This window comes from Anopheles stephensi, chromosome 3 (assembly GCF_013141755.1).
Source record: "Anopheles stephensi strain Indian chromosome 3, UCI_ANSTEP_V1.0, whole genome shotgun sequence".
Taxonomy (NCBI): domain Eukaryota; kingdom Metazoa; phylum Arthropoda; class Insecta; order Diptera; family Culicidae; genus Anopheles; species Anopheles stephensi.
The window spans coordinates 48,852,505-48,867,121 of NC_050203.1; the positions used below are offsets into that span (position 1 = coordinate 48,852,505).

Sequence of the window (14,617 nt, forward strand, 5' to 3'; positions counted from 1 at the left end):
CTTTAAGCTCAAGCTATTCCATCGTTTTTAAAGCGATCTTTTAAGAAAACAAACAAACAATTTTAAGCTCCTCTGTGTTGGATTGTGATGAAAGTTCGATTCGGTACCCTATCCTATTCTGGTGGCAAAATTGTCAAATGGAAATTTTTTCAACAAGAATGGTCGAATGGATCAGAACGTATTCCTTCAGTGGATTATATCGCGTAAAGCTTGATGATAGTGTTTCATGCGCCTTCTACAGTAGCTTGGGGATTCCACCGGATATCAACCTTGGTTCATTGCTGTTCTTGCATTAAGAAATCGTTGCCAATACACTTACTAGACGGTCTAGCGCCGCTGTTAGATAATCCATCTTCCTGGCCGTTCTGGTGGACGCATCAAAGCCAGCACTCGTATGCGAGGTATTTTCGTATATTTATATATTTGTAATGACCAAGGGCTTCGCGATACCAACACCATTAAAAACACTTTTATGTTCGCTAATTCTACTATTGACATCTGAAGTCAGCGCATGAGAAAAAAACACGAAGGGTTTCGCGGACCACCATCAAATTCCACCCATGACTATGTCACTCTATGTATGCTTTGGGACTCCTCCTGCTCGTGCATTAGCAGTACGATACACGATAGCCCAGTGCCTGTTTGTGGTTGAGCTGATTAGTAACGGAATTTAAGGACCAGGACTTGAAGTTTAAAGTCGTGGGAAATAATCTGATGTACTTGTTAAAGAACAGTGTTGGTAAAGTCACTTTCCCTCAAGATTATGTATAAAAACTTCAACCATTGTAGTTTACCGTGGTTGATTTACTTCATGTATGATTTTGGTATGTCTCAATCAGCCCTTCATGTGCGTTCATCTTAGGTTATGTCGTCTGGCGAGGTTCTGTTGTTGTTACCACGTCATCAGTTAATATGAACTGGCACTGAGACACATGTATGCAATACGGATTGAAATATATGAACTACTAAATACAAACAAATAATGCTTTGAGTGCTATTATTTTTATGCTTTTTTTATCTATTTAAATTTTATTTACTTTAATGAAGATTAACAATATGGTTGGGGTTCGGAGTCAGTTCAGTTTATTGATACCTGTAACGCTAAATCACTGATCTATTCTAGACGTTTTCTATTGTATCATTGAAGGGCAACATCATACTTACTTTTGTCGGTGAACCAATACCATGCTATTGATGCTTCTTCTTTTCTCTTGGCCTAACGACCTCATGCCAGTAGTCATGCCTGACATTTATGGCTTATTAGACTCACTGATACCGAATAGCTTGATAATTAGTCCTCATTATGGAAGAACGGTTCAGATTCGATTTGAAACTCGATCCTGGTCTGTGAAGCACCGGCCGCCCGGTGCTGACGTAGAATGCGATTGGTGTATATTGGCGAACTTCATTATACATTTATCTTCGTCGTTTTTGGCAATATAACCTTGAGAGATTTTACACGGTCATTCTTTGAGGCTGATCTTTCCAATACATTGACCGTGTATCGAAACCCATCCAGATCGTTCTTGGTACGCGGTACTGAATTACCAGTTAAATTCAAATCAAGAAAGTTTGATATTGTAGGCAAGTCCTCCCTAGGTTGTATGGTCAAATAAGCCGTAAGAGAAATGTTGATGATGGCCTCCAAGAGATTAGATAACATCGATGTTTCATAGTGATATTATATCTTGTAGCGTACTCAGAGACTGCAAACAACGAAATACTGGTTTTTCATTTGTTAGTTTATTTGTCTCCTTTCTGTGTTTGTAGTGAACAACAAATTGATACATTCTTTATCTATTGCAGGTAAGTCAAGCCCAATAACCCATAAAAACCCAAGTCTGGGGTGAACTACCCGATATGAAACGCAAAGGTAAGCATACATTTACGGGGTACGGCTAAAGGATGCAGTTTATTTTATTCCTTTTGTTTTGTTAGTATGTATTCGGCCATTTACACCACGCATCCAAACTGCTCTCATCGGTAGATTTGCTACAATGTTTTGTCTGGCCCTTATGTACACGTACAGATTGTTATGTCGATTATTGGCTAGGTTAACCTGTTTCGTTTATTTTTCCCGCGACTGTTTTATGCATCGTAGTCGCTTGGATTCGATATGAAGCAGCTTGCTTGCTTCCATATTCGTGCTATGTCTTAACCGTTGCTAACATTAGATGGACTCATTTAGCACCGTGACTGACGATGCATAACGTTACATTAAAATCCATTTTTTGTTTTTATTTCCGTTTCTGAGGTTGGACAATCAGGACGAAGGAAGGAAGGAAGACGGTAGGAGTCAGGAACGGGGGTTCTAGAAGCTGGACAATAGTGTAGTTATTTACATTACGTTAAAACTATTTACACGGTTTACCCAAAAGCTAAGGTAAGGTAAAGATTTGTTTAGCGCCTATGATCGAACTGCAGAATTATCATTACCTCAAAACGTCGCTTCAAACATGCCCACAAAACCATGCTGGTGAATTTGTTAACACATGATTCAGGATGGTGTCCATCGATCGCGATGGAGGCGCCTGGTAGCTCCTATAAAAATATACTTTTACACGTAGGAATAAACCAAACCGTTTTACCTTAATTATTAGAAAGATCTTGCACGACGATACAAACACGATGACACGAGACACGCTGCTGGTATTTGATTGTGTGAGTATGTGGGTATTCTATGCACAGGCTGTCTTTCACCTTTAGGCTTGTTTTTGAGAGTTCCGATTTCCGATCTTCGCCCGGTAGCGGAGATTGATCAATTGCCTGGGGGCATGGGCACCAAACAAATGTGTGCAAAAAGTCACTGGTACGTTGGTTCGCAGCGTGTTGCATCATCACCTTGGAAGGAAAAGGACGCAGTTGTCTACGTTTAGGAGGGCCGGCGAAGAAATGGTGGCGGCAGACGGAGGCGGTGGGACGGGATAGCTGCTCGGCAGTGGATCCAGCTCCAGTGTTGTCCCTTCTGCCAGCGAGGCATTCGCTGAGCCAGCACCGCTCTTGGCCTCCCGCTGCTGGGGTCAGGTAACCATCAGATACCGTATCGAGTATACCATCACGGTACAGATGATGCAGATGTAGAACGTAACCCAGCACACCTTAACGTAGGAATCGATCTGCAAACCGCCGGAGGACGATGCGAGCGGGGATGATTTGTCCGCTGGAAGTGGAGAGTAGAAAATAAGATCGTTAGAATATGGTAAAGGTGTATTATGGCTACGAGAGAGGGAGAGAAGGGGATAGAGACATTGTGCAACATTGTTTTTCACGAAGAAGAAATAGTCTGAAGCATGATAATCGCTTCGTTTGTATGCAATTTTGCAGTAAGTGCTGGAGTGCAGAATGACAAAATTTGGTTTACCGTTGTATGCGTCGTAACATTCAAAGTATAAAGGTTCTTAAAGTTCCATATTTAAAGACTGGGAACTGACTTTACACCTTACTCCTCAATGCATTGTTGGAACACAGAAGTCTAATATAAAACATTCTTTCACTAAGCATTATGGCCTCTAAGGCAAGATTTTTGATGTAGGTTAATGGAAAGCAAGACTTTTGCAACAGGAAGGACAACCAGCAGGATCATAGTTTAGCCATTGTTGTTTATATTTTGTGTCATGTTTTATGAGAACGCTGAAAAATAATCAATGTTCTAGCCAACACCGGTTGCCTGTTCATAGAAAAAAAAAACATAACACGACATTTGATGATGGAGAGCACTGGCCTGATGTGCCAGTGGCAGCAGTACGCTTTTCATGCACATGGAAAATATTATACAGCATACACTAGAGCACACAAATCCATCACCCATCCACCATACCAAACGTACCGTTACGCTGGTACGTTTTAAAATAATTTTGCTTCCATCAAACTAGTCCCATCTGCTACTTGCCTTTCATCAACGCAGAAACATGACACAGGGTGTTTTGCTATGGAGCTGCCCTTCGGGCTCTCATTTGAAGAGTGCTGGTGCCATCGATTTATAACAAACTTACTTTCTGATACACGAGCTTATTGCCACAGTGTCCCATAAGTGTATATTTCACACAAATCGTTGTTGCAAATGTTTTCGAAACTTGAGAAACGATGGCCTGTTGCAGCTCGCACCGTAGCACGAAACTTTCCTTGACCCGGAGCGAGGCACTACATCAAAGTTGGCTGCACCCGGTCAGCGCACACGATAATGTTGTGGAAGAAATGGAAAACCTATTTTCTTGATGTGCTGCAATCGGTGCTCCGGGACCGGAGCGTGTACGTGGTACGGACAACGGGTAAAACAACATGCAAGATATACGGGTTGGAAATTCTTGTAATGACATACGACAATCCGGACGAACCATCTCGGGACTGGTTAATGGTAGCTCTCGGCAGTCCACCGAGAGTTGGGCTGCCTGATGATTGGTAGCGATGTAAAGTGCTACCGACAGCTTTATTTGAACAGACGTCTGTCCGGCCAATCGTTGCATAAACCTGGCCCGCCGGGTTCCCGGTGTTGTCCAGAAAACCATCCCCGGTACCAGTCCCGGTACCGAAATGAGTGCAGCAAGTCATTCCTGTTTGCCCAACCAGGATGCCGGAAAGTGCAGCACGACTTTTCGCAACACTGTCACCCAACATTGTTTGCTTTTGGGGGTCTCGCCCCTGTTTTTTGTTGTTTCTGGCCACCCTGCCCACAATGGACAGAGAAGTTGTTTTTCCTTCATAAAACATTCCTGTCATCTTCAACTCGTCTGGCTCGGGATCGGGTACACCCCGGTTTGAGTTGTAGTGCAAAAAGGCAAAAAAAAAACACACACACACACACACACAAACACTTCAGCGCCAACCTTTTTCGTATGTTCCCTTCAGTGGTCCGGAGTGAAAAATATGATAAAACCAGAACACAGCACAGCACATATGAGGAAGGTATAAATTTTCCATAAAGCCCTCGGAGCGGCACCTTTCGAGAAGTTCATGCACTCCAAAAACGAACCCAAGGCGCCCCAAGCATCCTGTGCCCAAGTCACCAGTACGGTGTTGGGGACACTTTCCGAGAGGGACACACGACACATGCATGGGACAATTTATGCGCACTCGAGAGTATGCATCCAGACGTGGTAAGAGGACCAGCGAGGACAACGAAATCTGCAAATTGACAAACTGGGGAGCGTTAGCGTTTGCAGTTATGAGAAAATGTTGAACCCATTGGCTAACGTCTGCACGCGGAAAAGTACGCCCAGCTTAACCATGGACGGAAATTACCAGCAACAAGCGACCAGTTTCGGGTATCCGGGATTCGTACTCGTTCGACGGAATTAAATGCAAACCTCCGGAAGCGTTTCCTCATCTTTTTGCACGGCACATTTTTTCCCGGAAGGTTCGGCATTCTTGCGTTGTTGAGAAGCGTTTCGGAATATTCTACCCATCTACCCCATCGCTTCTCGTACCGAGCCCTGGCTATGGATGTGGCAGAACGGTCAGAAAGAAGGAGCCAGCAACAACAACAGACATACAGTAAACACAGCAGAATTGTAACGAAACGTTCAACAGAGACATTCTTGCACGTGTGTCACTTTAATATTACGGGCTTGCAAACCTGCTGCATGCGGAGACACACTAGAGGAATAGATAGGAACAAAGGGCGGAAAAGGGTGAACAGTGCACGGCGGAGTGGTTTTCAACTTCCCGGGGGGAATTTCTTGGGACAAATTTATATTTGCATCGTATGCGATCGTTTCGTTAGATATGTTTTGAGAATGGTTAGGTGATGTTGTATTAACCCTTCCGGACATCGTCGTAAGGGGCTCCAGAATTGAACGTCTGAACATTAGTATTTTTCTAATATCTTTCGGTGATGTGAGTGCTAATACCTTTTGAGGTAATAAAAACCTTTTCGATACTTGTGCTCAGTGCCAAAGTTTCAAACCCACTGTAACTGATGAACGGTCCCTAAAATGTATTTCCAAAATGTGATTACTTTCATTGTCTTTACGCTTGCAGTGCAAGGGTTAACGCTACAGCGCCAAAACGACATGCATTCACCTTCAACGGCACGAAAACACACAACAACCACCCGAAAGCGATATGAATTATCGTGCCCATTTTTCACACGTCTACACCATCGCACAATAACCTCAATCTTGTGCCATTTCGGCCACTCTCGGTTCGGTCGGAAGTGGATGCTTTTCTGCATACTTTCCCTCCTGGAAGTGGCTCGGAACACGCTGAATCTCCGTGCTCCATGTACTACTGGTGAAGCAGCGTGTGTGTGCGTGTATAAGTTGTTCCTCGAATCGAGCTACATTGTCTTCGCCGTCTCCGAACGTGTCGCCGGCCGTAAAATGTTTCAAATGAATGCAGAACGCACAGCGACCAGGGAGAAGACAAGGGAATCTATTTTACGCGATGATTTATACCTTCACGTCCGACGCTTGTAGCTTTTCTCATTTCGAAAGTTCTTGATGTGGAAAATGTTGTCACATACGGCTGGCGTAGGCAAAAGCTGCTTCAGCGATGAAGGCACACAAGATTGTGAGTGGCACAGAGGGAGACGAGGGAAAGCGACTGGAGCCCGCTGGAGGCTTACTAGTAGGTGGAGTGCATTGTGGATGAATTTTATCCTTGGCCAGATATGAAGCTATCCATATCCGAACGGTGGCTTCCCGTTGACGCACGAGCTGGCCGCCTGCCACCATTGGATAAGGATGCCGTTGGGACCGGTATTGCCGCTCGGTTTCAAGTGGCCCGGCTGCCTGAGCTGGTGCTGTGTTTCTGTAAGCCTCAAAACGGGTCGAGAAGTTGTGAAATTACTTCAGCCATGTTTCAACTGCAATATTATCTTACAGTTTGTTCATATCTCTCTGAGCGCTGCTCATATTGCAACGTTTGCATTTGCACAGTGGGGAGTGTGCGCTGTAATTGCAGCACCGCTTAGCGGCACACATTCTTGACAAATTCCCCGTGCGAAGAAGCTAATCACGAATGGAAATGTAGTTCTCAGCGTCAGAGCTAGGTCACTCAATTCCATTTCAGTGATGAAGGTTAGTAAGTGAAGACTTGCTCTGCTCTTTTGTAAGTGTTGCACATATGAGGATTTGTGTCAACATCTAAGCTTTCTTTAAGAGTTGGTGGGCCAGTCGTATTAAATTTAATTTAAATAAACTAGATTTTCTATTTTAAATTTGAAACGTTGTCTATTCACACAGAGCTATCAAAAGAATTTCTTTGAATTTTATTTTCTACCAGTAGAGGCGGATTATACTGTAAGCAATTTAAGCATATACTTGGAGTTCTGAGCTTTCCAGCGGCCGCAAGGGATATCTTTCAGTCAGTTGATTGTAAGGTCGATAGGTAACGTCCCGAACTCCATAAGAAGCCTCGTATAATATCTCCACTTTTGACCCTTGCTTCTATATTTGACCCGGGTAGCAGATTCGAAGTTTTAAGGGGCTTCCAACTTCCATTCTACTCAGGGTCTGCAAGCGGCTTGACGTGCTTCTGTACACGAGGTTGGTAATGTAGATTATGAATATTTTATGCAAATACTCTCATTCAAACAAATCCTAAACTATTTTTTTGGGGCGGTCCAGTGGCTGAGGCTTTAACAGCGTCGGTCTTCACATGGCAGGACCGCGGTTCAAATCCCATCCAGACCAGATCCTACTCGAACGAAATGCTGACTATCCAGAAATGGCAGGCCCTCAAGGTTTTAGTGCCAAGAAAGAGGAAGAAGAACCTATTTATTAATAAGGTAATCTTCGCAATCAATGTTATACCATAACTAGAAACTATGGAACATCTTCAATCCAATGAATCATATTGCTTGAAATGGTAGCTCAATGCAATTAGATAAAGTCTTACTAGAACTTTTTGCATTGATTGACTAGCTAAAATAGTAACACTTCTTCAAATTGATCTTTGTTTTCATTGCAACAGATATAATATTCAACAGAATGGACGATGGTGCGTGTTTAGAGGATTCCTTACACCATAAGGATTACGATCCACTTACCTTTGTATCCGTTCACGGTTAGATAGGCGTCGTTTTGATCTGTCAGCTCGGACTCATGAACCGACCCTTGGTACAGGCTGATACTGTGCCCACTAGCAGAGACGCCGGTCGCCAATATCCGTGGCCGATCTTCCGGCACAAGCTGTTCGATGGTTTCGTGATAGAGTTGGTGTATCGATGCTGAGCACTTCAACTGTAACAAGAAATAAATACGGCAATTGGGGCTGTTATTCAAACCGTGTGTATCATATAAGGGCAGCAAATGTTATATTTGTCAAAGTATGGGCCGCCTGATTAAAAGGACCGTACAATATTTAATAAGATGAGTGGAGGATAAAAAAAAATCGTTTAAAAAAATGTAACAAAAAAGTTTGAATTTTTTACGAATTTATTTCTTCTCGCTTATTTTAAAATTAAATCACTTATTCCGATTAAATCATTGATAAATGTTTGCATCGAAATCGTTAAACAAATCAAACAATCAAGAAGCAAATCATCGGGATCATGGGCCACACGGGACGCGAAGGACCACTGCTGTACTTTCGAACACAAAACACTGCCATTCAATATCACCAAACAAGTTGGAAAGGCCCCATACACCGCTAAAATCAATTAAACTTTTAATTAATGCTATGTATTGTTTTCCCTCTTCCGTGCAGGTGTTGAATGGGGCAAAGAGAATTAGTTTTGAATGTTGCCTGCAGTTCGTCTTACGAAGCTGGTCGTTTTTCCCTAAACACCAGTTGATGGTGAAAAATATTCATAAATCGTTATCCAACTACAGCATTGTTTTGATTGCGTGACACCAGTTATGCTTTTTTATTTGCCCCCGTTCCAACTAACCCGTAAGAGGTCAGAAAATCGAACAAAATCTCGATTCGTTGACATAGAGAATCTTACTTGCCAGTTTCTATCGGCTTTATTGAAAATCTTCAGGCCAAATAACAAAAAAAAACTGACCAGCCCTTGATGGTATAAAATTCTAAAGAAATCGCTCTTTGCTTCATTCCCGTCTGCGCGGCGTATTGTATTTATTATCCTTTCATGCGCTCAGTGTTTCTTTGACCAGCGTTGACTTCCTGAAATTTATAATTAATTAATTAAACTTTTCCTCTTGACCGTTTTACTTCCCTTCATATTTCGTTTTCTTTTTTCCAAGACTGATGGGAGAAAAAATTAAAAACATGCCGTTCTAAGGTTTGTACTGAGGCGGAAATGAGGGTGTATCATTTCACCGGAGCCGTCCGTAATCAGTTCACCGGTCGCTTTGACGTGTTCGTTGTGTCTCGCATTAATCTGATGCTGAATGGCGGTGTTGCCGCTGTTGTACCGTACTGACTCTTTAGCATTTTTCACTTCCGCCGAGAGCCGACCCAACTTTCAACAATGAACGTGGCAACTCGAATTTAAAACGTGTCTGCAGATTACACACCAGTTCACACAATGTAGCGCCGGTCGATGTTTTCTGTTGTGATCGTAGCATAACTCATAACGAAGCGAACCAATGGATAACGGCATTGGATCGAGCTACGATTCCCGGCAGCCAGTCGGTTTGGGTGCATTCCACGGGTGTGGTACCATTCGACCCGACGAAAAATGGGACGGGTACGAATGACCGAAATTATTTTGCATTGAGATGGGAAAAGTTTTTCCCGGCACGCAGTAGTACGAGCGCACGAACTGTCGGGCTGTGCAAACTCCGGTCCGATTTGTGTGGAATAAATTTAGCTATTTGTATTCACCGTGTGCGACGGTGAAGTTTTGTTCTCCTGCATTGTACTGGCAAGTGAGTGAGTGAGCGAGTGAGTGTGCGTCTATGTTGTGTGAAATATGGTCAACCACTAGTAAATGGGCAACACCCTCACAGCACTGATTGTGCAACCGTTGTAAGAGTGGACAAGAAAAGTACGCATTGACAAGGATGAATTGTGCGGTTTTTGATTAGCCCAAACCCAGGATGAGTTGATTAAAATACAAGACTGAGGGGGCGCCAACGGCATCAACTATGAGACGGGGTGGGGGGTTGGGGTACTCAACATAACAAGAAGCTACCGAAACTTCCGGATGAATGACGACGGATGACAATGGTTAGCAGAAGCATGAGATGGCAGATGCAAATTCTGCCCGGTGAATAATTACCTTCAACTTTCCTTTCACGAAATGATCGTGGGCCACCATAAAGTTGACACCGACGATGGATGTCTCCAGCCCGGTGAACGTATCCTTTATCGGTCGGTACAGCTTCACGTACTGCGGTGGGATCTGTTGGCGGGAAGAGCGAAGAAGGCAAGGTGTCAAAAAGGGGAAGATTTATTTTAAACAAAACAACATTTTGATTAGTTTTTCCAGTGATTAAGAGCCAACTTTTAGAATAATTCTATCTCACTTGCAGGCGGAGTTGGTTTTGGAAGTTTGAGCAAAAGCAATATTGTGTATGCCATCGGTGTCACACTGTCTGTGGAATGAAGTGATTAAAGTTCAGCGCTGAGTGTTCATATTTTTGATTCGCAATAAAACAAATTTCCATTTTACTGACTTTGTAGGAATGAAATATTAGTTCATAGCTAGAAAAACACTGCTATATTGGACAGTACCGGGACACCGTTCTAGTGACGTCAGTGTATTATGTGCAGGTACGATTTTCAAATCTCATCCGTACTGTTCTCCATTTCTCTAGGCTGAGAATTTTTTCTTATTTTCTTATGAGACGTTGCAGCCGTTTCGCTGTCTTGACATGGAGAAAAAATCATCGATAGCGCTTGCGGTCTAGTGTATTCGTTACCTTAATCAAAAATCCTAACCATTCTGGCGGACGCATCAACACCGTCTCTCTAATATTATTTTTGGGCTACCGCACCTCCACTGGGGGCTGGGTCGTCCGGTGCCATTCTCTTGACATGACTGTCCCATCGAAGCTTGATAAGTCTTATTCGATGGACCATGGCGAGATCACCATACAACTCTTAGAGCTCGGCATTCTAGCGGCTCCTGTAATGGCCTTTTCCACTCACGGGGTCAAACATCTTTCTGAGCATCTTCCTCTTGAACGCAGCTATGTCTAGATTTCGTCAGTTTGGTAAAGAAGATGAACTCTTAAAGGTACATGTGAGTTCTAGGACTAGGGGGAAATCTGTGTTTCTTAGCAGAGCTCCGGGTGGATAGGCCGAATTTCTCATCCTAGATTTACTGCTGCTTGCTCGAGTAAGCTTTGGTAAGCTTTTGTCACGTAGAAGAGCCTCAGCCAATGTTGTCTATACCACCGGGGTATGTCACGATCTAGATTATGCCACCGAGCTTGAGATGGCTTTATCAACTGCGGCATTCCAGAGAAGGCAGACCACCCCATCTGACTATCCAGCTACGGGAAATAGCGGATCAAGACTTCTCAGGTTTTTTTTTTGTCAAAGAAGAAGTTACACCGACGGCAACTAGCTATTTAGCTATGTTAGTACCAGTTTGCTACAAATGTACAATCTTACATGGTCATTGTTTTGGACTAATGTTAAATACTAATGCCTATATTTGAACTTTTGTGCCATCAAGCTATGAGCCTTCTGGACTGGCTTTCCGTACACTAAACTGACTATCCAGTTGCGGGTAAAATCAAGTCAAGGATAAACAAACAATTGGCATGCCGAGAAATTTCGAGGTTGTACAGTAAAAAACGGGGAAAATGTTTGAACTTCTTTTGTATTACTTGATTTAATTTATTTATTATTAGATTTGTAAACCAGCATGCATCCTAACATCCTTTATATATTTTTAATGTAATCTGTTTTTCGAGTGGTAACAATTCTCGAAAAATGTTCTCTTTTTTTCGAGCATTCGCATCCTGTACTATTCGTAGCCCTGCTTAAAGTTCATGTCTCTGCTCAGTGTCAACCTTGCGTGAAATTATCTCTGATTGAGAAGTGTAAATTCAATTATGTTTTAAATAGGTTTTTAAATCCTGTTTGGGTTGCCGCGATCCCTCAAAAAACCTTGTGGCCGCAGCGACATTTACAGTTCACTGCTTCAGTTTACCCACCGCACGTCAAACATTCCGCACGGAAGGGAAATTCGATTTTCATTCGTTTCTACTTCGTTACCACAAGCCCTTGGTGGCGCTTGCTCTGTCTCTATCTTTCTCTCTCACTTTTGCTTCAAGCTGGTCTGGTGTAGGAATTCCAAATCAAACGCATACATACATTTAGTGAATAAAATTGTTCGGCTAACCAAGTGATCGTTGATGGTTTTTCTGAGCAAGCTTTACATGGCATCGGGGTGTTTTTTCAATTTTTTCATTTCCGATGTGTTTTTTTGTTTGTTTGTTTGGCACTCCCTGTATTTGTGTTTTTCGGCACTCCCACAGGCAGGATCTCAATTCGAGGAGAAAAATGAAACATTTCGGAAGCAGCGTTCTTTACATCGTACGCGCGGCGCACGTGAATTACCCGTCCCCCTTCTGCCGAGGTGTTTCGCTTTGTTCCGTATCCTTCTTTTCATTTTGTTGGTTTGTCAAATCCGGAAATCTAATTTCATTTCAGTATTGCTTCATGGGTCGGCGTGCGTATGCTTGCCTGGCCCAAACCACAGCCCAAACACGCACAGAAAAAAAATACGCTCGCGCTTCCCATGCGCTGCCGGTACGTGCGATTCACCGATTATCAATGCCCGAGCACTTTTCTGTGGTAAAACATGGTACACGTAAGAACCGTACTGGTTATACTTCTTCGTAAGAGATTTTTCTCCATTTGTCCTGTTTTCCGTCGTGCTTCCGTGAAGACTACGGCCGTCGTGTCGTTTGTCGTTCCATCAATTTATTCTTCCGCTTACTGCAAGTCGAATCTATCGGCATGGGGTTCCATCATTCATTGGCAATGAGCCAAACGGTGCCGAAAATGGCTCGACAACCCGGCTACGACAACGAATCGAGCCATGGCTTTGGCACGGTACAGGTACTTTTTTGCGGTACAAAACTGTCTCACTGGTTCGATACCGGTAACCGGGAGTAAGCGGGTAACGAGTGGAAAAATCATTTTATTTATTTTATTCCCATCATTTGCACGCGTCTTACGCCCTTCGCTTAAGACAATAAATCTTACCGGTACATCATTAATCGTCCACGTCAAATTTGCTGCTGGTTTAGAATTATGCGAGGTGCAGTTTGCCCGAAGGATATCTCCCGGTCGATATCGTGCCTGCACCCCAGCTACTGATGGCTGTTCGAGCGGCGGCTCTTTTGGCAGAAGGTGTCGATCAGCGATGTTTGTTTGAACCCGGATGGTTGGGGCGGTTCGGGATGTCGATGATGATGATAATGATGATAATGTCGACAATGCAGTTCAGACGATGTTCGGTACCGGTTCCGGTTGGTTGGTTGGTTGGTTTGACAGCATGTGAAACGTTGTACATAGAAAAAGAAGAAAGGTATCGTAAGGATACAGATCAGTAGGGATCAGCTTCTGTCAAGAACGACTTTCGTTTCGTTCGCATGTGGACATCAGGTGGGAAAAAAATTATTTGAATAAGACAAATGAAGATGATTTGTTTTTGATATGTGTATGTGTTTCGATCTCAGACAGTTTTCAATTTTGATTGATAAAGTTGCAGCAGTCCCTGATTTTGACTTCAATTGATCTAAAAATGCAGTTCGTCGTAGAAAATACTGGATTACATTTTTAAGATATTTAGTGGCTAACTCTTACTGACATTAAAATCGTGTTCTCAACCAGCTGCAATCGATACACCTCACATAAAAGAATCAATGATTGGGTCTTACTCTCCATCCGTAATGATGCTTCACACAGAACCGCTGAAAGTCGCCGATACAATTCATTAAACGAACAAGCAATGTTGAAAAATGATGTCACTTCTGAGATTAGCAAAAAGGGTTTTTAGAGCTATCCAGAAGTGCGATGTCGGGTAGTGGCCGTTTTCGGGCACGCTCAGCAGCTAAGTGACCTCCGCTTGATGACAACGACGACAGCACAGCACAGTTCATTAGATTTATTGATGTTCTTACGGGTTGCACTTCGACGAGGGTCACCATCAAGCAGCGGTGATTTATCGTGCCACACGCCGGACTGCATTCAAGCAGCTCAGCCTGCACCACCGAAGCGTACTGGCCAAAAGAGCATTGCATTAGCACGCCAAGGTGTAGCCCGAGCGTCGAAGGACTCTCCGGGACGGAACAAAAGAGTTGATATCGTTTGAGTGAACGGTGGTAAGATCATCAATTTATACTCCGATGCGACAACCGACCAGCGCATACCGTCGGTGCCGGTGTGCCTTTGTCGCTGTGCACTTGCCAGCAAGTGTACTTGCTGGATGTTGTGTATCGTGATGATTAGTAAGATTTTACAGCTAATGCATTATTCATCTTCGTCGTGTTGGTGGCCTCGGTAACCTGGGAAGCAACGATGAGAAAATAAGCTACTGTACAACACCGGCAACATCAAAAGCGAACCAGCGCGCAGGACAATCTGATTTTCTGGCCAACTGGTGCGGTGAGTGCAACCGGCCAGACCGTCCAATGTAATTAATATGTAATTAAATAAGGCTTTCCAGCGTTTGCATGTGTAAGCGTCGCGTAAATCGGGGCATCCACACCGCCACCACTTTCTAACACACCCTGCACCCTTGTTAACG

General features: G+C 43.5%; 1 protein-coding gene across 6 annotated transcripts in view; it reads right to left on the reverse strand.

Annotated features, from left to right (window-relative positions):
* Nucleotides 1-1,077: 1,077 nt before the first annotated feature.
* The window catches only part of LOC118513197, an 88,417-nt gene continuing 74,877 nt past the window's right edge, over nt 1,078-14,617 (reverse strand). For all 6 annotated transcript variants that reach the window (XM_036058689.1, XM_036058684.1, XM_036058686.1 and 3 more), the window contains 4 exons: nt 13,072-13,205; nt 10,127-10,249; nt 7,988-8,180; nt 1,078-3,160 (listed from right to left, as the gene is read on the reverse strand). In XM_036058689.1, the coding sequence (XP_035914582.1) occupies nt 3,021-3,160; nt 7,988-8,180; nt 10,127-10,249; nt 13,072-13,205 (590 nt within the window). In that variant the 3' untranslated portion in view covers nt 1,078-3,020. The remainder of the gene's footprint in view (nt 3,161-7,987; nt 8,181-10,126; nt 10,250-13,071; nt 13,206-14,617) is intronic.